The sequence below is a fragment of the Apis cerana genome, linkage group LG3 (assembly GCF_029169275.1).
Source record: "Apis cerana isolate GH-2021 linkage group LG3, AcerK_1.0, whole genome shotgun sequence".
NCBI classification, from domain to species: Eukaryota; Metazoa; Arthropoda; class Insecta; order Hymenoptera; family Apidae; genus Apis; species Apis cerana.
The window spans coordinates 263,775-291,765 of record NC_083854.1 but is presented as its reverse complement, the minus strand read 5'-3'; the positions used below and the strand labels follow the sequence as shown (position 1 = coordinate 291,765).

At 27.8% G+C, this 27,991-nt stretch overlaps 3 protein-coding genes across 10 annotated transcripts in view; 1 reads left to right on the top strand and 2 right to left on the bottom strand.

The window, feature by feature from the left end:
* Window positions 1–204, bottom strand: part of LOC108002707 (protein PRRC2C-like) — a 33,312-nt gene extending 33,108 nt beyond the window's left edge. For all 5 annotated transcript variants that reach the window (XM_062073238.1, XM_062073240.1, XM_062073241.1 and 2 more), the window contains exon 1: window positions 62–204. The gene's annotated coding sequence lies outside the window, so the exon portion shown is untranslated. The remainder of the gene's footprint in view (window positions 1–61) is intronic.
* A 312-nt stretch (window positions 205–516) lies between these two features.
* LOC108004070 (peptidyl-prolyl cis-trans isomerase-like 3) lies at window positions 517–1,785 on the top strand. Its single transcript, XM_062073243.1, has 4 exons — window positions 517–865; window positions 1,034–1,108; window positions 1,174–1,454; window positions 1,561–1,785. Exons 1-4 carry the CDS (start codon window positions 848–850, stop codon window positions 1,685–1,687), a joined length of 501 nt encoding a protein of 166 aa, XP_061929227.1. The 5' UTR covers window positions 517–847; the 3' UTR covers window positions 1,688–1,785.
* Window positions 1,786–6,546: 4,761 nt separating this feature from the next.
* On the bottom strand, window positions 6,547–27,949 carry LOC108004082 (E3 ubiquitin-protein ligase HERC2). 4 transcript variants are annotated; one of them, XM_017066743.3, is made up of 13 exons: window positions 27,811–27,949; window positions 27,102–27,355; window positions 26,837–27,037; window positions 26,544–26,754; window positions 26,031–26,288; window positions 14,089–25,952; window positions 13,669–13,992; window positions 13,259–13,568; window positions 12,282–13,003; window positions 11,723–12,161; window positions 7,372–7,595; window positions 7,151–7,305; window positions 6,547–7,076 (listed from the first exon to the last, which is right to left on the bottom strand). In XM_017066743.3, exons 2-13 carry the CDS (start codon window positions 27,292–27,294, stop codon window positions 6,843–6,845), a joined length of 15,135 nt encoding a protein of 5,044 aa, XP_016922232.2. In that variant the 5' UTR covers window positions 27,295–27,355; window positions 27,811–27,949; the 3' UTR covers window positions 6,547–6,842. The 4 variants fall into 4 exon arrangements, 3 of the variants coding, with proteins under 3 accessions (XP_016922232.2, XP_016922233.2, XP_016922235.2); XM_017066744.3 differs by having other exon boundaries at window positions 27,102–27,817; XR_009829297.1 differs by lacking the exons at window positions 6,547–7,076; window positions 7,151–7,305 and adding an exon at window positions 8,171–8,229 and having other exon boundaries at window positions 7,517–7,595; window positions 27,102–27,817.
* Window positions 27,950–27,991: the final 42 nt, after the last annotated feature.

Below are 27,991 nucleotides of genomic sequence, written 5' to 3'. Positions count from 1 at the left end.
TATGTTTCTACTTAGAAAAAAAGATTTGGACGAAGAAGTAAATCAAAGAAATATGACTTGCCTTGGTCCGCTCCAAATGGGTTTCTAATTCACAAAAGGGTTAATTCCCAGTTAAATTAATTAATGTCCGGATTGTCACGGATTACAATTATTATAAGTGTACCGCGCCTGCGAGACACAGAAACTTCTTTTCCACAATTCGTTCAAGATGGCGAATGCGCGACTTTCGGCTCTTCTTCCGCGATCAATACAATTACGTCATGCAACCAAAGAGGAGCCGTTTGCACAGACGCGCCACTCGTCTAGGTTTTCTTGTCACTCTCTTTTGTAATAAATTTCACAATTAAGTTTTTTTCTCACTTATTATATAGAATATAATTTTATATTCAATTTAAATAATATTACATATGCTTTTTACAAGTTAAACCTGTGCCACAATATTCGATATCTTTTTTTACTTAACCGTTACTTGTAGCAAGAAATGAGCGGAAGATTCAGCAGAAATAAGTGGCGCTGCTACGATTCCTTACCGTTTTGAACCAAAGTCAAATTGGTTACAAATATTTGAATATCTTTTAAAAAATAATTTATATTCTTTATAAATGATTCCAATATATTTCTTTATTTTAGATATGTTTTTCAATTTTTGTTATTTTCTCTGTAATTTATTTAAATTAATATATCAATTTAAATTTAATTTCATTTATAAATATATTCATATATTTGATTTCGTTGGTAATTCTATAAATTTTCAATATGGTGGTCTTAAATTCGCATATGTACATATGTATATTTCCTTTTTTTTTATATATAAGAATGTATCTTATTTTCTAAATTAAATTAATGAATGATTACATTGAAAATGGTATGAATATTATTTTTTATTATTGATTTAAATTAGCTTTCATAATTATAATTATTATCATAATTATATTATATATATATATATATATATATATATTTATATATATATATATATATATGTATGTATGTATGTATATATGTATATGTGATAATCAATTTTTACTTGCAGAGTGTAACATTACATACTGACATTGGAGATATAAAAATTGAATTATTTTGTGAGCTGTGTCCAAAAACGTGTGAAGTAGGATTTTTTTCTTGTTTTGTAACAATTTTCTTAGAATTATTTACATTGAAATAATTTTACAGAATTTTCTTGCCTTATGCGCTAGCAATTATTATGATAATTGCTTATTTCATAGAAATATAAAAGGATTTATTGTGCAAACTGGAGATCCTACACATACTGGTAAAGGTGGAACATCAATATGGAATCGTCCATTTGAAGATGAATTTAAAGAAGAATTAAGACATAATGCGAGAGGATTTGTTTCTATGGCTAATAATGGTCCAAATACAAATGGAAGTCAATTTTTTATAACATATGGGCCTCAACCACACTTAGATTTAAAATATACTTTATTTGGAAAGTAATTATACTTATTTTTAAATTTATATTAATTTTAAAGTTATTTAAATCTATTACATTTATGTAATTTATATAATTTAGTTATTAAATTAGTTATTATTTTTTAGGATAATAGATGGTTTAGAAACTCTTGAACAATTAGAAAAATTGCCAGTAAATCCAAAAAATTACAGGCCTCTTACAGAGACTCGAATAAACAATATAACTATTCATGCCAATCCTTTAGCAGGATAAATGTAAATGTGTTAATTAAATTTTATAATTGTTAATTATATTTGTTTTAAACTTTATAAATAATTTTTCAATAGAATTAAATATATTTTAAAAATAAAGATTCATTATATATTATTTTATCATAATTTCAATCTCATAATTACTACATTAAAGATATTCTTTTATTATATTTTCCTTTTCTGAATATTTGATGTATCTAAAATTAATATTAATTATAATTTTTTAATATAATATCATTTTATTTACTTATAATATTTCTATATTCATATTCTATTTGGCATAAATAACCAATAAGACATTTATTTTTATAAATAATTTCCAATAGAATGAAACTATCATGTTGTCAATATTCTTTTATTAATAATAAGTATATAAAAATTATATTTTGGAATATACAATCTTTTATATAGATATGCAACAATCTCTCTTTATATCAATTTTTCATAATCGATTATGAAAACTACTATTTTTTTTAAATATATGACAATTCAAATTAGCTTTTTACAATATTACAATTACAATAATACATATCATTTATTCTAAAATCTAAATCCCAAAGAAAATGATCTGAAAAATATAACTATTATTAATGTTAATAATATATATTTAAATAAAATAAAATAATATTTTCTTGTTATTATATTATACATATTCTTCTATAAACATATAATTTTATTTTGAATTTTTACTATTTTTACTATTTTAATTTGTAGTTGAGTGATTTGAAAAATTCTGATATTTTATCTTTAATTAATATTTTTATTTTTTTTTTTTTTTTGCTATTAATTATATATTAATATCTAGGCTTTAATAATCTAAATATAATATATTTATTACTTATTTTTCCTTGTATGAATAAAATATCAATATATTCAGTAACATTGTATATAGATACATTAAAATCTTTTTCCATTTTATTATTTTTTTTATATAAACTTATGTATGATAAACTAATATATTATTTGAAATTAATAACAAAAGTAAAAAAATTACTATTTCATAATAGTATATCATAATTGCAATAGTGATATTACTAAATACAAAAAAATACCAATATAAAAGTTTTTTTTTTAAATATTTAATTTATAATTTTATCCAATCCAGATTTTAAAATTATCATAGTGCAATCTACTTCTATTCTTCCAGTATAATTTAATACAAGCAAGTATAAATTGTTTTATTATAGTTACAATTTGTATTTGCTTTGTGAATAATCTGCTGCTTTTTAAATATCAGGTTTATGAAGATAAAATTTTCTAAGATGAGACATGTTGAACAAAGTAACACTTTTATAATAGATTTTTCTTGAATCTAATAAAAAAATCATTTAATATTTTTTTTTCTTTTCTTGATATATTTATTTACTATTTTATTATATGAAAAATATATTGCATGATACTTATTCTGATTTTTTATTAAATCATAATATTCATCATAATTATACAATTTTTATTTTGTTGGAAAAAACTATCTCAATTTTGATATACCTCTATAATAACATCTTTTTCAATAAGTAACTGCAATAAATAGATTATATATAATAATGTATTCTTATTTATCACATATTTATATAATTTAATAAAATTAAATTACATCATAGAAAAGATCCATTCTTAAATTTCTTCCACTTAATGATTCATCATGTAAGAATATAATATTATAATTTTTTGTGAATTCATAAAATATTTTAAATATAAAATTTAAAATATTATTAATAGAATAGTATTATATATTATATATTATAATTATATATTATAAAACAAAATGATAAATTCCATTTTCTGATATCATAATTGAACATGTATTTGGTCATCCATTAATTATTCAATATGCAATTTCTCCCAACATCATTCTAACATTATTATAAATACAAAAATAAAAAAAATCCAGAACAATGAGTATCTTCATCTTTTGAATTCAATAAAATAAAAATCAAAAAATGAAAAATAAAAAATATAAAATATTGATGATAATAGATAATTTTAAATAGTTATAATTGATTTATGATCAAAATTAAAACTTTTTAATCTATATATTTTAATTTTTATTTTAATTGTTACTAATTTAGGAAATAATTAAATCATTAATTCTATATATATATTGAAGATATTTCAATTTAATTCATAAATGGGAAATGTTTACAAATCTTTTATGTAAGTAATATTAATAAATTGTCCTATATACATTATAAAAATTGTCTTTCTGATTAAATTATAATTAAGATTTATTAGATGTAAATCCATAATTAAGATTTATTATAATTATAATTAATTATTTATTGGACTTATAGATTACAATAAGATTCTATTCATAACCAGCTACAATCATTGAATTTCTTTAAATTCAAAAATATAAACTTATATCAGAATCTTTGATATTTGGAAGATTTTACAATCCTTTTATAAATTTTGTAATAATATTAAGCATGCTTAATTGATGTTAGAAGAATGTTAGTATTAATCATTTTTATTACATTTTTGAATAAAACATTTGACATTGAACATTACATTTTTGAACAAAATTAATAACAATATTAAGAACAATATTTGTTTTTAATATGTTGCCTCTACATCACAAACTTTTTATTATTCTTAATAGTCCATTTTTTTCAAAACTGGATCTTCAATAATTTAATTTTAATTATTTTATATATTTTAATTATTATATATATTTTTTATTGATTATTGTTCTTATTTAAAAGAATAAGATATATATTAAATAATTTTTATAATCTTTTTTTTTGATTTTATCAAAGCGTTTATTAATAAAGTTGAATCAATAATTACCATCTTTTGGTAAATAAATTGCTTTTTAAATATTTTTATTTAATAAAGGAAATAATTTTTTTGCTTCCTAATTAAAAATTAAATTGATTTGAATACTGAAAGCTTTAGAAATAAAATATATATGTAACTAGTCATTTAATCATTCCTATAATATATATATATATATATATATATATATATATATATATATATATATATATATATATATATATATCGAAATTACTAATAAGGAAAATATACAATTAAATAACTAATATATCAGATAAAAATCTGAATTCAAACAAATTATTTATAAAGGAAATTGAAATTTAATTCCAATGTTAATCATTCAGAAGTTTTTTTTGTGTTTTGCTGAATATATGAAGAATAATAAATAAAAAAAAGTAATAAAAATATAAAAAAAAAATAAAAATATCAATTAATTTCATGATATGTATATAGAAATTTTCCATATTTACTACATTTATTTATCCGTAAGTTAATATTTATCCATCTATTCTATATTTGTCTCATATTAATATTTAATTATTATTACAACAATAATGAAATTAAATATATATAAATACATACAGTGGCAAAAATATATTAATGTAATGTTTTTATGGAATAAAAAAGCATGAAATAAAAATAAAATAAAATCAAATGAAAATAAAATACCGGTAATTTTGAATATCTGTTATAAAAGTTATACTTATATTCAATACATAATAGTTAAAAAAAATAAAGAAAATAAAAAACTGAAATAATAAATATCATTCTAGAAATCAGTGCTTATATATATGCTCATTAATAAAAAAATTCTTAAATAGTTTCATAACTTAATGATCATAGTTAAAAATTATAGCTTGAATAATTTTATGATTATTATAATTTTATAATGATTATGAAGAAAAAAATGTAATAAGAGTAATGGATAATATATAATATAATAAATATAAAAACGAAGATTTATATTAGAAGGTGCAATATAAAGATCATTATTTTTCCTGGATTTATATTTTTCCAAAGATATATTATACATGTCTTGTAATATTTAGTAATTCTATTTCAACATCACTTGGTTCACTTTATATAAGATACAAGACTAATAGTATGTCATATAGTATAGATATTAATTTCAATTTACTAATACTATTAGTATTATATTTTCTTAGATGATAAAGAGCATTACAATCTGCATTACCTTTACCTGAAAATAATATTTAAATTATTTTCAATATTATTATATTAAATAAATTTTAATATTTAAATTATTTTCTATATTATATATTTTCTATATTAATTATTTCTATAAAATATTAAATAAATTTTATTATTTACCTATTATTACATCTGGTAATTTTATTGCAGATAATAAATTCAATCTCGTATAATTAATATGCAACTGAAAATTTAAAAGCTCAAACATAAATTAAAACACTTATTATTAGAAATACCGTGTGTTTTATTAAACAAATTTTTAATGAGAAAAAATATGAATTTATATAATATTTTTATATTTCAATATTGCACTTCGTATTATAAAAAAAAATGCTCTAATATATATTTTATCGTTTTAATGACCATGAATTTTATGAAATCGTATTATCAATTATTTATTAATCTTCTATAATAATGATTTGTTTATATTAATCTGCAATTACATAAAAAAAATTCAAGAAATATTTTTATTAAATTGATATAAAAACGCAAAATACTTTTATTAATTTATATTTTTATTTTATAATTTAAGAAGTATAATCATATCAGAAAAAAAATTATTTTATTTTTCTCATATATTATTTAATGAATACAATAAAAATTATTTATGATTAGTTTTTTATTTTGGAAAACAAAACAAAAATTAATTTTTTTAATTATCATATCAACTATGATATTAAATTTAATAAAATTTCACATATATAAAATAAAATTGTATATCTAATACATGAAAGTATACAGATAATTATGTTCAAATATAAAAACAATACACACAGTTTTCTAATTATACAGATATTAATATATAAATATAAAATAAATAATAATATTGCGTAACATGCACAAATAACATACGAATAATACACTAGAGCATTCTTTGATAATAAATAATTTTTAATAATACTTTAGAATGTCAGAATATTGTCGATAGTAAGCAATATAACTTTTATAATACAACTTGAATTATTCACACGCGTATATGTGAAAAAAGATAAAAGAGAAAATGTATACTTCTTAAACTTAACAGATTAAATATCTTATCTTATTAAATATCTGGTTTGAAACTAAATTTAACAGAAAAAAATTTTTTTTTGATAAATTATTATTTCAAAAAAATTAATAAAAAAAATTTAACATAATTGCATGAAAAAATAATTGCGGAATTAATTTTTTTAAAGCGAAATATATTCTTCGCTAGCAAGACTGTCCGTTTCTTCAGTATCTGAATTGGTTGCAGCTTGTACTCTAGCATATTCATCTGTGTCAATACTCTTACAAAAATGTATCGCATATTTTAATTTTTGTCGTAATACTGGTTTACAGGAATATCTGGGCATTTTCAAGAGAAAAAAACATGTATAACTTTCAGGAAGAAAATGATCTGGCGGATTATATTTATCCATTACCTAAATAGATAAGAAAAAATAAGAATAAATAGCAAATAATTATATAAATATGATGAAAATACTTTTATAAATACTTGTAAGACAAAATCTCTTCCTCGAAAGTCCGCAATTGTACGTGGTAAACGAGTTCTACCCCAAACAAATCGTAGAAACAAAGATCTTTCTTGATTGGAAAATTCTTCCATTACTTCCCAAAACCATTGTATTAAAGGAGCTGTTGCTTCAATCCCTAAGAAATAAATATATAATGAGAACTGAAAAATTAAATTATATTATAATATGTATTATTGCTTACCTTTATAAGTTGCAACAGATTTTAATAAAGTGAGTGGAATATCTGGACTACCACAAACCATTGTTTCCAGTTCAGGTCCACTAAATAATGCGAGAAAAGGTACAGGTATAACTTTTGACATTCCTTCGCGAACGGCAGATACTTGAGTATCAAATTCATGTAATCTATAATTTAAAGCTAATTGGACATATTCATGTTTATTTTCTGGAGTGATTTTTCGATATCTGAAAAAAATAATTAATAATAATAATATCGTTCTTACATAAGTTTAAGCAAGCAATTCTAAAATGTCATTTTTTAAATTTTTATATAAGGAAAAGAATACAAGATGTAAGAGAGTTTTGTTGAATCTATAATTATAGATTTTACACTTTTAGATAAATAAATATCTATTAAAAAATTTTATACAAAATTAATTTTGATCTCAAAATTTAAGACCAAAATTTTTTTTATTTCATATATTCTTACTTATATATTTATTTTATTTTTCAAAAGTTTATAATTCAATCATTTTTTTGAAAAATAATATTAAAATTCTATTATTTTTTAAATAAATTTTGTTTATATTTTTTATATATTTTGAATATATCACCCATAACGAAAATTTATAATTATAGTAAATTATTAACATTTTTTTTAATTATTATAATATGTATTATTATAATATATATAATTAGAATAATAGAATAATTAGAATAATAATATATATAATTAGAATAATAGAATAATTAGAATAATAATAATATATAATAAGTAAAATTTGATTTTATGCAAAAGAAATTTATGTATTAATACTTGCCCGGGACATCAATAAATATTATTTATAAATTTTTGATATATGCGTATAGAAAGTTTCATCTGAAATAGATAATAAATAGTGCATTATTGATGAAATAGCAATTATTTTTCGCATACGCGAATATATGTGTGAATCACAATAGTGATATAATAATATATAATTAATATTTATTAATATATAATTGAATCCTAGTAATATAAAATAATATAATTTAGTTATAAATAAGTATTTCGATATATTTCATATTAAGGAATATTTAATCGATAATACTCAAATAAAGAGGTTTATATAATAATCAAAATAATAGATCATAATAGTTAATATTTATGATCTATCTGGTTGCAAAATATAATTATATCATATATAATTATATAATCATTTTTGAAGAAAACAGTTGAATCATGATTTTTTTAATAAATTTGATTCTTATAATGAATAAAACACGAAATAAAAAAAAATTTTGGTCTTGAGTTTAAAATCAATTTTTCAGAAAAATTTTTTAATAGATTTCCATCAATTTGAAAATATAGAATCTATTTATGTTAGCCGACAAGACAAACTTTTTTTTATATTTTGCACATATATCCGATTTAAACATATAAAACATATAAAATATGTGATTTTTTTTTGTAAATATTAAAAATATGAAAAAATGTTTCAAATTAAAATTAGAAGGAATATTTTGTCTATCCTGTAAAGATCACATTTATATTTTTTATTGTACATTCTTGTAATTATATTTATGTTTATTAATTATTAATATTAGAAGATAATCAATAATTTTTTTTATAAAATTTTATTAACGATTCTATTTTTCAATGAGATGTATTGTTTTTTACATTTTATAAAGATTAAAATTCAAAAAATTGATTTAGATTTGTTTGAATTGAAATTTTATATCTAATTTAATTATAATTGATAAAAATTTCAGCAATTTCGCATATATTTGTATATTTTTGCATTTTAGACATTTATGAGGTATTTAACGAATTTTGTTAAGAAAGTGTTTAGAGTTTATTATATTATATTATATTATATTACAGAATATATTATTGATATTTAAGATATATACGCTATATAATAAACTCAAGAATAATGTAAAATATTTTTATTTGTAATTTTAATTCGATAATTACAAATTGGAAACATTTTTAAATAATTGTAATTTGGTAAAAAAAAGTGCTTTTTTAAGTTTCTTTTTTTTTTTTTTTTGAGAAAAATTATCATACTTTCCAATACAAGTTAAAAATAAAAAAAAAATTTTATTAAATATAAGAACAATAACTTTATAGAAAAAATGTCAATTAAAATAAAATTAATCTAACATATTAAATAATAAAAAATTTAGATTTTAATTTGTTTTTTGTCATTTCATTTTTCCAATTTCTATAAACTTATATATATCTATTATATATATCTATAGAATTTACTATTATAAAATTTGATATTTTTTAGTAATACTTTACTTCGCTCTCTCCTGTTGAGAATTTTTAGATAATATTTGATTTATCTTTTAAGCAAATAATTACATTTTTCGATATTTTTATATATAAAAATATATTATAGAAAAAATTATATTTTTATACATTTAACGAATAAGAAAATTTTGAAGTTTGATATATTTCTGTTTTTATCTTCTTGATTTCAATAAAATGGATTAAAATTAGAAAGATCAAACTTTAAAATGAGTTTTAAAAGTTTTTATAAATTTCAAATGAATTTTAGCAAAGTTATCACAGTTTAAAGATTGAGCAAATTTGAAAATAATTTTATCTGATTTTTCGATGCAAATATTATAGATTATTCAATTATTAACTATTATATTTAACTATATATTTAACTATATATAATATATTCATGTATTATGTTTAATATATATTTAACATATGATTCTTTTAATATAAATGGATTAAACATAATAAATTAGTACTATTACCTAAGAGAATCAAAATTTTCGCCATGTGATTTTTTTACTATCAAAATATTTAAAATAAATAGAATTAAAATAAAATTTCAATAACTAATTATTAATATAATTTAATTTTTAATGCTCGCATATAATACATGAAAATATACAAAAAAAGAATTCCTGAGAAGAATATAAGTATTGTATAAGTAATATAAGTATAATTTTCATATAAGAATGAAATTTTTATATAATAAATTAAAATAATATGTTCTAATATTAATCAGAATTTACATTATATTATTTTGTGAAATATACAGATTCATAATGTACAAAGTCTGAATAACATTATTATATTAACATTACTGTTAATACAATAATTAATAATTTAACAAATCCAATACAAAATATGCAATTTATGCATATGCAATTATTATAATTATTTTAAAAATACATAGATAATGTTTTGAAAATTTTGATGTTAAAAATATTTATAAAAATATACAATAAAAAATATAAAACTATATTCTATTAAAAATTTAAGTTTAATTGAATTTTATACAAAATTATAATAAAATCAAATATTATTATGATATATGTTTCTTAATATCGTATAATTATCATCTTAAATATTTTTTTATATTTTTAATATTTGAAAATATAATTAATCATCCTATTAATAATAATAATAATTCAAAAAAATGATTTTAATGTATATATATGCACACACATGCATACACAAATATAATATTTTAATTTATTTATTTAAATTGTTAATCTATTAATTTTTATTTGTAAGAATTATTTCTTATAATTGAAATAATCCTTTTTTTTCAAAATTTTTCAAATTTTTTTTCAAAACAAATATTTAGTCTTTCTTATTAAAAAATTTATTTAATATTAATTTCTATTACTATTTAAAAAATTAAAAAATTTTGTAAGAAAAATAATAGATAATACTTTAGTGTTGATTTTAAAGAATATAATGAATTTAATATATATTTAATTATTCATTAAATAATAATGAATTTAATACATTGTTTAATTTTTGTTATTACTTTCATTGTACTATCATTGTCATATATCAATATTCAGACATTATCATTTATACTTGAAAAAAAATTATTTATAGTTTTCAAACAACAATCCTTTATGTATCAAAGCTGGATATTATTTATTTAATTCTTATCTAAACTATCAATTTAATTTTGTTTTTAAAACATATAATAAATGTATATAATTAATGATTCTTTGTAACTGAATTTTTAACATTGTTTATGGGATTATCTAATAATTATATATTCAAAATGTTGATATATTTATGTAACTTTGAAAAATCGATTTGTTAAATCATAAGAATCAAAGTTTGCATTAAAAACGAAACAAGATGAAAATAAAATCAAATCAAATTATTTCTGTTACACTATTCTATTGCACTCTATTTTTCTCTCACTTCATCTAACTTAATGTGAATCTAAATTATTTATAATTTAATAACAATATTTTTATATACAAATTTTTATATTTGTTTTGATCTCTATAATAGATCCTCTAAAAGTATCCCGAAAATATATTAATATCTTATATATTTAAATCGAACATAAATGTTAGAATTGACACAAAAAATAATGTAATAATATAAAAACCTGCTAGACAAAGATACATCGTGTCCTACAGCCGATGGCGTAGAAAATGGCATTTCAAGTGTTTGAAACATTTTTTCATCAGGATCCATATCTCGAATACATAATAATCCGGGAACATAATCCCTATCAATTTCAGTTAAATCAGCAGGCGTTAACGATATACCCGCAAGTTGTTTCCACACAGGTTCTGCCAAATTTAAACTCAGTGGGCTACCAGTTCGTATAGCTATACCCATTAAAATTCCAAGAAATCGAAACATATTCATATGTAATGGTGAATCAGCTATTGGATTCAAAAGAAAACAATCTCTATTAGTGCCATTATCATCTCGACCATTTGGTGTTGGTATAAGTAATGGTAAGGAACCATTTTGTAATTCATCGCACATTTCTGCTATACTCTCGCTATATCCGCCACCGCAATCGTCTACGCTCTCTCCTGTTGAGAACGTGAGATGATTTCATTAATTTTTATCTTAAACTATTTTTAAATTTTTTTTTCTTTTCATATTTTTCTTTTTCTGTTTTATATTTAATATTAAAATTTTTATTAACCTACCGATGAATTTCACTTTCCAAATCCTATGAGGAAAAAAGAGAACATCCTGTGTTAATAAAGATATTTTTGAAACCATTTGACCGAAAACAGATTTAATACCATCTGGTCCAGCCAATCCACCTTTGCTTCTAGCTCGTTTTACTTGTATTCGATTTAATTCTATTACTGGTCCATGTTGTCGATCTCTGACCATCGTTGCTTGAACCACTTTACGGAAAGTTGCTTCTTTAATGCTGTATACTAATATAGGTGCTAATTTACTCAAACTAACTGGACCAGTAATTGGATACATCGGCAAACATGGACAAAGTAACTCAGCAAAATGATGAAGAAGCACTAATCGATTGTGCAGCACAGGAAAAGGTAAATCTTTTACTAAATCATACTCCATTGGTGTAGTGGCAGGCATTTTGCTTTGAGTAGCTTTCATTGTACTCCATGCCAAAGTGTGAGCACTACCACAAGCAACTCGAGTTATTTTTTTACCCTGCAATGCATGAACTAATCTTGGTCTCTGAAGCGCACTTGTTGTTCCATCGCCTAACTGGCCTTCATCATTGTCTCCCCAAGTAAAAACTTCTCCTTTATCGGTACATGCTACACAGTGTAATGAACCAGTTGCTATAGAAATGATTTTTTTTCCTTGAAGTGCTGCCACTTTACGTGGCCTTCGCACATGATCATCTGTTCCATGACCCAAACGATGATAATCTCCTTTACCCCTGTTTATGTACAATTATCTATGTAATTATCATAATTTAAATGAAAAAATGAAAGACGATCAAAAAAAATGAAAATTCAATTTTCTAGCTATATAAAGAATAAAATACATCCTCTGTTTTTTTTAATTCTTCTTTTTTAATTCCTACTTAAATAGATATGAAGATTTTTACAAAAGAATACAAGAAACTTAAAATCATACAAAAGAATACAAAAGAATTTAAAATCATTGAAAAATTAATCATTTGAATTTTTACCATGTGTATATTGCTCCTGATCTTGTCAATGCTACCGAGAATTGACTGCCGCATTCAACTTTAATGACACCAAGTCCTGCGAGAGATTCGATTTTCATTGGAATTTTACAACCATCACTACCTCCTCTACCTAGTTTTCCGTAATCTCCATCACCCCAACTCCAAACATTATCATCATCAGTAACACAAAGGGTTTGCGCGTCACCACTTCCACATGCTACATCAATTACTTTATAATCTTGTAAAGCTTCGATTAATTTGGGCGTCAATTGATCTTCGCTATCTCCATGTCCTAATCGTCCATATCGACCTAAATCGATAATAATAGATAATAATTATGTATATATATATTTGTTTTTATTTGTTTTCTTATTATTCGACATTATTGATTTTTACTTTTCTATCCATACCTTTTCCCCAAGTATAAAGCCAACCAGCGCTAGTGATTGCCGCGCTATGATGACCGCCACAAGCTATATCAACAATTTCGGTACCCAATAACTCTTCAATTAATTTCGGTCGATCATACGACAATCTATTTCCATGTCCTAATTTTCCGTCATCTCCTTCTCCCCAAGAATAAACGTGTCCCTCAGAACTTAAGGCAAGGCAATGTTTACCTCCTGAATTAACAGCTACTTTTTTAACGAATACGTGCTGAATGGATTCCAAAAGCGTGGGTACCATAACAGAGTCCGTTCCTCCAATTCCTAGACGTCCAACAGCGCCATATCCTATTATATGATAAACAAAAGTGTAAGATAATAAATAAAACAAAAATTGAATCAAAAAAAAAAAAAAAAAGAAAAAGAAAAGAAGGGAAAATTTACCAGTTGCATAGACTTTTCCATCAGCAGTAACTGCAAATAAAGTTTGCTCTCCACCAGTAAGCTGGACAGGTCGAAGTGCAGACAAACTTTCGCAAAGAACAGGTAGTTTCACTTTTGCTCCTTCAAGTCCACCTAATTGTCCGCGATGATTATGACCCCAACCATAAATAGCACCAGAACCATCCCATGATAACATCCAATCTTCCGGCCTACGATTTAACCATTGTAACAGTTGTTCATCATGTTCCTGTTTGAATAATTCATGATTCTCATGATCTTTGGTGTTTCCTTCTTTGTCTGTTATCATTTCGTTAATTTGTTTGGTAACTTCAAGACAGAATGGCTTTGGAAGAGACGTTCGATTTATAAGAGATTTGGCAACCCGTATGGAAAGACAGTATCTTCGAAACCAAGACCATTTATGAATTTCCGAACAACATTGCATACCATCCAATTCAAGATCGCAGGCAAGAGCTACAAGAACTTTGAAAAAATCGCTATGCATTAATTGTTTTCCACCGCGGACCAAAGGATCTTCATAAGTATATTGTTTCAGTAGTGCCTGAGGCAATGATCCGAGAAGTGATGAAAGTGCGATTTCCGGGCGTATACCTGGTCCAGAAGAATAGACGACTTGTAATTTTTTTAACGCCCACATTCGTTGTTGAGCAGATAACACGCTTAATTGACTACATTGAGCTAAAGTAGTTGTTAATCGTGTCGCGATATTTCTATCCAACGTGATCAAAGTGTTATCCAGAAGAGATTCAGCAAGTGCAATAGAAGGTTGCGATAGAACTGCTCTATCTGAGATTAGATCGTGCGGTGCGAGGCTCGCAAGCACAGGATATACTGTAAATCGCCATCCCCAACCATTTACTGATCCGTCCGAAGAAAATCTCCATCTGAGCTCATCACCTGGAATTCGAATCTCAGCAGCCCATTCACTCCATTCTCTACCAGACTTCACAGCCACCACTCGATTATTACTATCCATAATAGTGAGCGGATCGTGGCGTCTTTCAGTGGAACAACGTCGATCAAATTCAACTCTAAGAGCCTCTGCACCTGATATTTTAACATGACCAGTCAACGTTGTACCATCTATATATGGATGTGGACTTTCTTGTACTATCGGTTGTGGTACATTGCTTCTATTATTCGAATTCGCTACTGTATCCTCCAACTCTGTAATACAAATTTCTAGCACTATATTACGAATCGAATGATTTACTTTTGCTAATGCGATCAATACCGAAGATATTGTCTCTTTAGCTCCTTTGCATACTCGATTAGCAACAGCTAATTTTAATAAATCGATCAGCATTCTACCATCCTCTTCAGTCAAAGTACATGTAAAATCATCCAAATTACGATCTGAAGCGATTCCTTCGCCAACTATTTGCGCGTTAGATGTAAGAGTTGCTGCAATTACGCTCATTGCGCTGCTTGACATTTTTGAAGCACGTGAGGATAAACTAGCAGAACTGGACATTGAAGGAAAAACAGTTGCTAATGGATAATCTTCAGATTCGGGACTCGTTCGCGGGCTATTATTTACTAAATTAATGAGTTCCGCAGCATTTGCTGGTGCTTCTCCACCACCTTGTGCACTATCTCCCACATTCTGATATACATGATTATGTCCTCCACTAATGATATTCGATCCAGTAATTGTTCCATCTGGCACTATTATTTCGGTTATCGGACAACATTTATTATTGTTAATACCAATATTGCCATTACTATTAGCTAATTTTAATGTTGAATGGTTTTGTAGTGCCGTAACTACAATGATTCGAGCTTGTATTATACGAAGTGCATTTATCACATGTTGTAATGCTTGCTGTTTCGCTACATTACTTTCCAACGAGAGAATAATGCTCGAGAGAGAAGGTCTGTTGCCGGAAGAAAAAGTAGACATGTTAAGGATTACGTCACCATTATTGATATCACCACCGTTTAGTTGAGAAACGGTAGATGTTTTAAAGCAAGAAGGAATCGGATAATTGCTTAAATCAGTTGCTTCCAATCCAGTAATAGTGCTTTTAAATGTAAGCAACATTTGACCTAGCGGATCCTTTGTAGTCGGAAATGTGACTGGTTCTTGATTATTAATTGCTGGTTGATCGGTCAAAACCCAAGCAATGCTATGACTAGAACCACAAGAAACACGATTTACTCTTGCATCATCAAGTTCATGAACCAACGATGGCTTCTTGTTAACGATTGTTGTACCGTTTCCTTGTTGACCATGATCGTTGTCACCCCAAGCATATACTTGTCCGATATCTGTTACCGCTAAACAATGAAGAGCACCAACAGCGACGTGTATAATTTTTTTCCCACGAAGTCCTTCGACCAGTGTTGGTTTTCGAACATGATGATCGTTACCGTGACCGAGTCGAAAGTAATCACCTTTACCCCAAGTCCATACTTCACCGTATTTAGTTAATGCAAGGGAAAATTGAGCTCCGCACTCGATTTGCACCACTCCCAAACCATTAAGTCGATCAATCAATAATGGTGTATAACAACCATCGCTGCCTCCTCGACCTAGTTTACCGAAATCTCCATCACCCCATGAATATACCAATCCATCTGCTGTCAATGCCATCGTTTGTGCATCTCTGCTACCACATGCAATCTGTATTACACGCTGACCAACCAAAGATTGTACTAATTTTGGTTTTGATTGTGTTGCAGTATCACCATGACCCAATCGTCCATATTCGCCTAAACCCCAAGTATATAATTCTCCACTACTAGTTATAGCAGCTGAATGACCCGATCCACATGCAATATCTCGTATTCTTTTTGATTTTAAAGATTCAATTAATCTTGGTTTATCTAAAGAGAGGGAGTTTCCATGGCCTAGCTTGCCGTCTTCTCCTTCACCCCAAGAGAATACTTTACCATCTTGGGTGAGAGCTAACGCATGTTTTCCTCCTGAATGTACAGCCACTTTCTTGATTACATATTGACTCAAAAATGGGATAGACTTCGGTTCGCATACATTACTATCATCTCCAAGTCCAAGACGACCATTTGTACCTTCTCCGCATGCATATAGTTTTCCTTCTTGACTGACAACAAATAGAGTTTTACTACCACCAGCTATATGAACAGGTTTCAATTTTGAAAGAACTTCGCTGTAAACGGGTAATTTAATCTTCGATCCTTTTAATCCTCCGAGTTGATCTTTATCATTTAATCCCCAGACATAAACAGCCGAATGTTGAGGCTGTGGTTCAGATCCACGTTGAGAGTTCATTTGCTCTTGAATGATTTCCCAATCTGAGGCTAGAAATGAAATAGATGTTGCTAATTGATTCTCAAATACTTTTCTTTTGCCGATTATTTGAAGGCCGCGTATCTTACAATCTATACCACCATTTCGACATTGCTTTATTGCTATTTCGATACACGGATAATATTCTTTCATATCTTGGAGTAAAAGTACACTTGTGTCAGTATGCCGTACGCTGATTGTTGCCAATTCTACTAAACTGTTGAATGATTCGCCAACATTTATTGCAATTAGCGATGGCATATAACTGCCATCTTGTGGATTTACAATTATTTTCAATGAATGAACTAATATACCAGACAACATTTCCATACGAATCCAATGTTTTCCCTGAGGGCTCTGCCAATATAAACCAGACCCATCGAATAATCGTGTTGCCCAACTTTGTGGCGAAGAAACTCTTAATGTTCTTATACATTTAGACCAATCATCGATTAGAGATGATTCTATATAATCTTGTCTATGATACCTTCCCGGTTTACCAGCATATACTGCTGCTGAGCCTGGCTCGACGATTCGATTGAAGCCATGTCGATGACATCGTTTCGTATAAAAACAATTTTCACAGAGATTATAATTTTCGCAATACTTGCATTTAAAACGTGGACCGGATATTGGTAGCAAGTGACAAGAATTACATGAGACTGAATGATGACAAGAGGGGACTCGTTCCATTTCTATCGCACAACCAGTCCAATTATTTTGTTGCGGAAAATCAATAGCCACGTCTTTCCCATTGTTTATTATACCTGTAACTATTCCAATACTTTGATGATTCACTGAACCCCATTTGTACTTCGGCACAGTCACTGATGCTTTTACTCTTACTTTGTCACCAATTTTTAATGTGGCTGGGCCTGGAATTATTGGTGGATGACCAAGAAGTTCAATATGAATAAATCTTACCCAATAAGTTCCTCCTTTGCGCTGCCATGCAACTTGAACATTCAAATCGTGTAAACCTTCCGGGTCAATTTTTATAACTTGACCAATGTCGCCGTATTCTACTTCTTCATAGCTTTTGCAGCATCTTACTAACATACCTGGTATCAGATTATCCCTTACATAAATCGCGTATTCATCGACCGATAAGAAATCGGAACGTTTCATATAATTTGGTGGTATTATTGAAGAAGAAATAGCTTCGTGCGTCGACGGAGATTCATCAATATTTTCACTGGTTGAATCTTCAGGATCCGATAATCCATATATACTTGATAACGTTTCACTATCACTTAATGTAGCATCCGGATTTTCAAGAAGCCAAGCTACCACGCTTTCTGCTGTAATAAATCCAACAGCTGAACTCAAACTTTTAATCGCAAATTCTACACTTTTCTTTGGAAAACCCATCTCTATCAATTGGGCAACTAATGGACTCATTGGTAAAGGACTTTTCCTTCCAGTACTTTTGCAATGTTTTTTTTGACTAGATGTCAACGATATCAAAGAACAATCAGATACAGGAGACTCAGGCTCTGAAAATGGGCCTGCAGTTGTTGCTATACCTCCTATTGAGGCTGATCCTGATGCTGTGCCCGTGATTATTATGTTTGTTACTTGAATTAAAGAGTGTCTTAATTCAGAGGCCAAATATTGAGAAACTGTAAGTGCAGCCTCTTCCAATTCTTTATGTTTGAATATGGGTTTTAATGGTTGTGGTTTTGTAGCTCGCGTCAGCATTTCTTGAAATAGAGTTGTTCGTTTATTACGACAATCTTCTCTACCATCAACATTAGTTTCTTCATAATTATCCTCGCTATCTATGTCTCGATTAATAACATTACTAATTCCATGATTTTCAAATTTGTCATCATTGTTATTATTTTTGTTTTTATCATTGCTATTATTACCATTATTTCTTGTACTGTCAATTATAATTACTCTTGCATTGTCATCTTCATCGTCGTCATCATTGTCTTCATCATCCTCATTTTCTTCTTCATTTTCTTCAATATCGTTGTTATCATTGTTTTCACCGTGATCTTCGTAAGCACGATTGATTCGATTAATCTTATCCCATCGTCGACCATCAACCTCACAATTATTCTCATCATTGATATGATCACTAATGTCAATCTGACGCTGGTGATAATGGTGACGATAATAGTAATGATGAGAATAGTGATGATTCTGTTGGTTATAGTTATTATTATTGTTACTATTATTGCTGATATTTTTGTCAATTATATATTTTAATATTTTTCGTAATTTTGTTTGATAATTTAATATAATTTTTCCGGCATTTAATGCAGCAATTTGTTGTTGTTGATTACGTAAAATGGATGCATTTACTGAACCAGCTATTACTGGCATACCATTTGGTCTTTTATCCATACTTCGATGACCTAATAACAAATTAGCCCAGGTAGAGATGAAAGAATCAGGCATAGGCATTCGATCTAAACGAAACTTTTCGCTAAGTTGCCTCACTCCAAAAAATGGAATTTTCTTGCGTGTACTAGCATTGTTATCATCATGTATTTGTACAAGTATTTTTGAATGTTTAGTAAATTTGCATATAGTACCTATATGACCATCGATTTCGATCAAACCGCCGATCCTTGGTCTATCGTCAAGACCTCCAACAACGATAAGAGTTGCCATCACTGTATCCTGAATGTTTACACTGTTTTCACCTCCATTTTCATTTAATTGTATATGAAATAATGGGCCGTCACTTAACAAATCAGAAGCGAGTGATAATTTTGAGGCGAGAAAAGAATTCAAAGTTGCATTCCACTTTGAAAGAGAATGCAGATATCTAATTAATGAAATCAATTCTTCGACTATGGTAGAACTATAGGAAGCAGTTAATGAAACGCGACATTTATTCGAATAAAGTTCGAAATTAGTACCCAAATCGCAGCTAAGTGCAATATGTCCTAATATACGAAAAACTTTTTCAAGAAAAGACATTTGACTAGAACTGTCAGTTGACCAAGATGGTAGAACAGCAGTAAGTAAACGTACCGTCATTATCTGCTTTTCCAAATCTGGATTTCTTTGTTCAGCTATTATATTTAAAAGAAAATCAATCCATGCCTTGGTACTCAGAGATTTACAAAGTTCAGTAGATTTAGCAATAGCTCTTAATAAGCCGAGAGTTGCCCAGGTTTCATGATGTTCTTTTGCAAGTTGAGAATGTGTATTAAAATCGGATTTATATGCGAGAGATAAAATACCGCGTAATACAGACGCGAGTATCTTTATAGCAGAAGGAGTAACTTTATCAGCTTCGATGCCACAACAAAGTAAGATAACACGAAGTACGGTAATAGAGGCGGATTTCAGACAAGTAGTCGGATGGACATCCACAAAATCATTTCCCTTATCGATTTTAGCCAGATCCTGTGGTGAATCAATCTCGCTATCGGTTTCTGGTGGCGTCGGTGGTTCAGCTAATTTTAAATCATATTTTCCTTCTTTACCCATACGATATGAATTGGTAGTACCATTATCCCACTGTACACGAATCCAACCGTCTTCCCCAAGTTCTCCGATTACTCGGCCTTCACCCGGTGGAGGCCCATCTTGATCACCCCACTTCCAGTCAACGCCGCGTACTACTCTTGTACCTATTTTCATCAAAGCCGCCAATTCAGTACCAGTTAATTGAACAGTTTGCGGTTTATTCTTTTCAAAACTATCTTCGTATATGACATTCACCGGTATATCTTTTGGTTTTGCATCTATATTCATTTCCGTATCTACGCCTTGCTCTGTAGATATTGATGGCCCAATCTGTCTAAGCAATGTCAAAATGCTTGACACGCAACCGGAATTTATTAATAATCCAATCTCATTTGCATGCTGATAATTGCTTAACATTCCTAATATCGTTAATAAAAATCTTGCTCTGGGTAATTTTCGCAACCAAGTATATGTTCCTTGATTCAAACTACTTTTGTCGCTTATTTTTGGTTTACTCGGAATCTCTGCTTGAATAACATATGCTCGTAAAGCTTGCACTGCCCAAGAAATTATTTCCGCCTCGGCTAAAATGATCTTCGACTTTTGATATGGTGTTACTGACTGAATATTTTCAAGACAATGCATTATTCCATTAGCCAAAGATTTATTCTCGTGAGAAAAGCCAAGCCAGCCGTTTAATAATGAATATTTTACCGATGTTATCAAATAATCTTTCTGTAATAATTGTTGCATCATTACAATTCCTTGTTCACGTAACTTTGCTCGTTGCATCTGACAATACATAGCTCGACGTAAAGTTTCGACATCTCCACTGTCCTCGGTAATTACAAAATTTATAATATTTACCATTAATTCACTCGAATCAATATTCAAAGTTTTCTGTTTCATCTTTTCAGTTATTTTAGCAAATGTTTTTTTGTTACCTGATAAATTTTCTAATTTTGGTGAAATTGACGAATGTTTTCCATTCATTTCTTTCTGTATTGAATTTTGAATCGGAATCGAAATTGGAGTCAAAGTTTGCATTGGTGTTGACATTGTTAATGTAGTTGTTGGTGTCGGTGTTGGCGTTGATGTTGTTGTCGTTAATGTCATTGTCATTGTAGTCATCGTTGATATAGTTGTTGTCATTATTGATGTCATCATTGTCGAAGCTATAGTTGCCATAACTGGTGTCGATGCCATTGTTGTTGTAGTTGTTGTTGTCGTCATAATCATTGTTATAGACACATCTTCATCAGATTTATTTTTCATTTTCGCATTTTGAATCGAAGCATTCAAAATATCTTCTGGTTTACTTAATGAGTCTCTGTTTTTTCGAATATCTCTGATTATTGTTTTAACAGTTTTCCGAAATTTTGCAACAGTATATAATAATTTTAAATCATGTAATCCTTTGATTTCGTAACTTGTCGCTGATCTTACTTCGTGTAAAAGAAATCTGCATTTTTCTTGCGCTGGAGCACATACCTCTTTATAACTTCTATTTTGTTGTTGTCTAATTCTAATTAAATTCCATTTTGTTTGATGAATTGTTCTAATCATTTCAGCCAATTGTTTCGTGAGTCTTGGACTGTTTTCATTTCCTGTTTCTTGGTGATCGATCAAATTTATCACTTGATAACCCAAAGCAAGATGTTTTATTATAACTGCCATTAAAAGTCGGCTAACTTCTTCAACTGGATGATCACCGCAAAACTCAGTATGTGCTAAAAGATTGTTCGCTTTTGAATATTTATCAATAATCGTTAAAAATGACTGAACTTGAGCATCGGTTTTATGAGTTTCAGCTAAAGCATAAATAAATGCTGTAACTCGATCATCTTCTCGACGTTCGTTTTTTTGTAATTCGTTTTTTATACGCGTAGGAAGTGGAGGTTCTGTGGGTGAATTTGCAGCTGTCGAGGTATTGCTTCTCGCTTCTCCTTTCTCTTCTTCATAAGGATTCGGTGGTTGTAAAATTTGTAATCCACCTCTGAAGAAATTCGCATTTAACCAGCGACCAGCTTCCTCTTCAGCAGTTTGTAAAGGTAAACTTTGTCGCATTCTGTGAGCATGTAAGCCTAAAAGAAAGCCTAAAGCTCTTTCTGTATCAAGTAAACAAGAACACACGTCCATTACATCGATTTTAACCTCAGTGTTTTCTGGCTCAGAATGGCAATAATAACCAACAAAATAAGAATCCATCATATTTCGCGATACTTGATCATGAGAAAATGATACATTCGTTTCATCACCGGAATTAACATCCCAACTAGTGGTAGTTCTTTGAAGACCTTCCAAAGAATTTGATCTTTCGTCAAATCGAACATCTTGAATATCATATACATTATTATTCACTACTACCCAAAGACCGCCATCACGATTGTGATTTTCTAGATCAGCCCAACGAATAGTAGTAGGTTCATCTGAAATTGATATTTTATTACCATGCTGTGGAGCTATGATACCTGGCCAAGAAAGATCATCTGTTTCACTTTTCTCGATTGTTGGTATTAATTTATTGAATCGATTGAGCGCATCTAATATTGGTGCCATTACCTCCATCCAATTCATATTAAGCAATAATAATGGATAATCGTGTTGCAACAAAATAAGACATGTAATCAATTCAGGTAATAAAACACTTATAATGTCACTTCTTAAAACGGTAGTAACTAATATAAATTGTTTGATACAAGTATTGGCTAATTCAACCGCAAACGACATTATTTCGGTTACATGAATACAAATTTGTGAAAGATATTTTTTTAAAAGCAACTCTGTTCCAAGCATCTCCTGATCACGTAATTTTTTTGTTCCAACGTCATCGATACACTCATATAATTGTGCAATTAATAATCGTTGAAATTTTAAAAGGAGATTCAAGCTAGGAGAATTATCGTTTCTTTGCGATTCCTCGAAATTGCGAGCCAATTGATGAGCTATTAATAATTTTGATTGCGTAATACAGGTACCATTTTTAATCAACTGTTTCACCAGTTGTAACAATGATATACTTGTATTATTTTTTTCCGAATTCAATTCTTTTGCTTGTTTTGTATCGGTTGATTTGCTAGCATTATTATTCACAGAAAATTCTTTTTCGTCAGCAAGTTCACTTGTTTCCGCTTTTACAGCAATTTTCAACGCCAATTCCAAGCCACCATCTGCCATTAAACTAGATACTAGCAAATCTGCCATGAATTGTTGACCATTACTACCGTTTATTTGTTCAAAATTATTATAATTCGTTTTTGACAAAAAATTCGATAATGTTTTTGCACGTTCATTCGCCGTCGGTAATAAAATGCTCCAGCCAGTTTGTAAAACAGCTTGAGCTGCTTCTTGAATTGTTGCTAAAATATCGATGCTGCTTGCAAGCATAACGCATCGCTGTTTCAAAGAGTTTAATAATGGTGTATTGGCCAATCCCACTGATTTACTATCGATATTATGCGTTATCATAGTGTGCAATTGCAATCGAATTAAATTCAATGTGGCGACTGCTAAACACTCGCGATCTTGAGTAGGTGGTCGTGTGCTTGGTAATCCTTCGCATGCCTTGTTCAATAATGTATCTAATAATCGAAAAGTTTCTTCGCAAATATCTACAACAAATGCTACCCTGTTCGCTACTGACCAAGCTGATGTACACCAAGCAAAACTTTGCGTTGGTCCACAAGCTAAACCAATCACATTTTTCCCAGATAATGTTGGACATAAAGTCGGTTCGGGTACAACAGTGCCTAATGCCGGATCAATTTGACCATAATCATTTCTACCCCAGCCATATACCAATTGATCTTCCGTTAACGCTAATATATGCAAATTTCCTACACATAAGTCTTTTACTTTTTTTGTCTTCAATATATCAATTATTTTCGGATATCTAATATGATCCTCATTTCCGTGTCCCAATCTATAAGCTTCTCCCTTCCCCCAAGTATATACTTCACCATATGCGGTTAAAGCTGCTGAAAATTGTCCACCACAATAAACTTTTGCCACATTTATATCTAACAATTTATCCACTATTTTTGGTGTTTTAGATCCATCGCAACCTCCTCTACCAAGCTTCCCATAATTTCCATCACCCCAAGAAAATACTATACCAGAAGCTGTGACACATAATGTTTGAGAATCTCCGCTACCACATGCCACATATACAACCATGTGCCCATTTAGAGCAGTTACTAACGTAGGAATCATTACGTTGTCTGAATTTCCATGACCCAATCTTCCGTAATTTCCTCTTCCCCAAGTGTATAATTCACCATTTGAACTGAGAGCTGCCGAATACGTACTTCCACACGCTATAAATGTAATATTCTTTTCAACTAGAGCCTCAATTAGCTTTGGTTCGTCATACCATGCCCTATCTCCATGACCTAGTCGTCCACCGTCGCCATTTCCCCAAGAATAAACGGAATTATCCTGGGTTAATGCCAAATAATGTGTACCATCTGAATGTGAAGCAATCATTGTAATCGGTTTTTCCGAAAATCCATATACTCTTTGAGGATATTGAGTTTCTGATCCATAATACATCATATAAACATTTCCATTAACCGAAAGAATCATTAGAGCTCTTTCGGTACAACAAAGTTGTTTGATGCCAAGCTCAGCAATTGTATCATAATAAAATGGAGAGGATCCATTACCAAATTTCACACTTCCCCAAGCTATAACTTCTTGAAAAGTTTGATTATGATTTTTCTGAAATCTATTAGCAATAATAGGAGGCAAAAGAGGAGCAGCTAATCTACTCAGATTACACATTATTATAACTGCAGCTTTTCGTAAATCTACGAATGTAGAATCATCTTCAGGAAGTCTTAAATATTTAAGTAAAACTTCACAAGGACCTGGTGCAATATTTGTATCTATTCGATGTGACTTAGAAGCTGGTATCATATTTAATCGTCTTAATAACGGTACCAACGGTGCCATACTTCCAGGTGGCATTACTCGGTTATCTTGATGTTTATGTTTACCACTCAGATGAAGTAGCAAACATACAGAATCTAATAAACTTGATAATGTAGCTCTCTGTGTCACCAATTCTAATAACAAACAAAGAGCAGTGTGCTGATCAGCAATTGGAATAGGACACCATGATCTTCCACTAACTATATCTCTAAAAACAAAAACAATTTTCATGTAACAAAAATATAATAAACAAATTTGATAATTAAAATAATGAATTATAAAATACCCTGTAACAACTTGTCTCAAAAATTTTGCTGATCGTTCTACAACTTCTAACCATACTTGAGAAACATTAGTTTCATCAAAAAGCGTAGCTTCAGGTAATGATTGTAAGGCTTCCAATGATTCAGATAAAAGTTCACTGCAAAATTCTACATCTTCTCCTGATCTCCAAGCTCGTCTTAAATATGCAAATGAAAAATTTAGTGCTGCACGAGATCCTACACGTGCTAAACCTAATGTAGGCTTCTCATTTGATCTTACACTGAAATTATATATATTCTAAGAATACTCATTTATGATATATTGATAATATATATATTTTTTTAAATATAAAAAAAAATACTAATTTAAATAATATATAATTAATAGTCAATCAATTAAAATCATGCATATATACATGCGCATAAATTTTATAATTTTATAATGTATTCATGATATTTAAAATATTTTATATTTATTGTATAAATAAAAAATATTCTAATAATTTCTATTTTAATCTTAATATTGATTATTATACATTTTTTGTAACTTGATAGTAGGTTTTGATGTTGTTGAAATATCTTTAGTTTCTTGAGGTTTATGACGGGAATGAGCCATAAAATATCGTCGTGCTATTACCAAACGTTGTCTTAATCTTATAGCAGATAATGTATTATTTGCAACTTCATAACATAATTTTCTTTGCTCCTTAATTAATAATTTAATACATGTTGTTAAATCATGAATAGCTGAAAAATTGATATTATTATATATTATATATATATTAAAATAATATATATAAAAATATATATATATATTAAAATTCTTTACATGGCTGAGAACCCCAAAGCCAAGAATCCATTACATGTTCAGCTATTATATTTTTTTCTATAAATGAACTTGTTCTTGCTGCTTCTTCTTCATCTAATTTTTGACATGGTTCACAATTACATCCATGTTGTGGACCACAAATCCCATTGCAACAAGGACATGTTAATACACCCATATTGCAATAATAATGTCCACTTTCACCTACAAATATTAAAATAAAATTTAATTAACCAGCATTTAATTGATGTACTATATTTTTTTATACCTTTTCTAGCTATTATCCCTGCTGTATTGACTAGGCTGTCACTAAAAGAACCTACAATTTCTCCATCTCGTACCATTTCATTCCAAAGTTCAGCTAAACCATCTCGATAAAGTAGACGTTTCAAATCTGTTTTGAGCCATTTTGCATCTAGGCGAATTTCTGGTCTCATTGTAATATCCAATTGAATATTCATATTAATCTTTTATATATATTATTAAATTTTCAAAAATCAATGAAGTTTAATTTATAAAATTCTAAAACATACGTTTTGAGATTGAACTAAATATTTTACATTATAATACATAACTAAATATATATTATATACAATTTTTTTATTCCTTAATCAATATATAAACTCATTTATTTTCTTATAATTTTCTTATTATTTTCTTTTTTTTTCCACTTTTTCTTTGAAATAAGTTTCCAATTTACTTTTAAAATAAAATGAAATTTTATTTTTAAAAAATTCCCAGTAATTCACAAAACTATTTTTCATAGGTTAGTCAAAATATGTATTTTTGACTTTTTAAACAGGTACATTTGAAAATTTGTAATTTTGTCTTATGATAAGACAATTGATGTTTATTGGAATAGTTATCTTTGATATTTTAATAATAAACTGATTTTGCCTAACAAATTTACATATGATTTGAATTGTTTAATAATATCTTAAGTTTCAATATAATTCAATATTTGATCGTGACATTACCAAATTTAATTTTTCATAAAAGATTATATCTTTGTATTGATCGTAAAAATATAACTCAGACAAAAGATACAAAATCGTAATAACAATGAACAATATATATATATAAATATTTAGATACTATATGAAATTTATCGCCAATTTCTTTGGAAAAATAGTCACATTGTGATTGTAATAAGAGTTT

Bases quoted from the DNA above. Each gene is read 5' to 3' on its own strand.
- LOC108004070 (XM_062073243.1), top strand. The intron at 1,109-1,173 runs GTAGGATTTTTT...ATAATTTTACAG, and splicing joins TGTGTCCAAAAACGTGTGAA to AATTTTCTTGCCTTATGCGC. The intron at 1,455-1,560 runs GTAATTATACTT...ATTATTTTTTAG, and splicing joins AAATATACTTTATTTGGAAA to GATAATAGATGGTTTAGAAA.
- LOC108004082 (XM_017066743.3), bottom strand. From the start codon at position 27,294: ATGAATATTCAATTGGATATTACAATGAGACCAGAAATTCGCCTAGAT. The intron at 12,162-12,281 runs GTAGGTTAATAA...CGTTCTCAACAG, and splicing joins TTGGAAAGTGAAATTCATCG to GAGAGAGCGTAGACGATTGC. The intron at 7,306-7,371 runs GTAAGCAATAAT...TTTATTTCTTAG, and splicing joins ATCTGTTGCAACTTATAAAG to GGATTGAAGCAACAGCTCCT.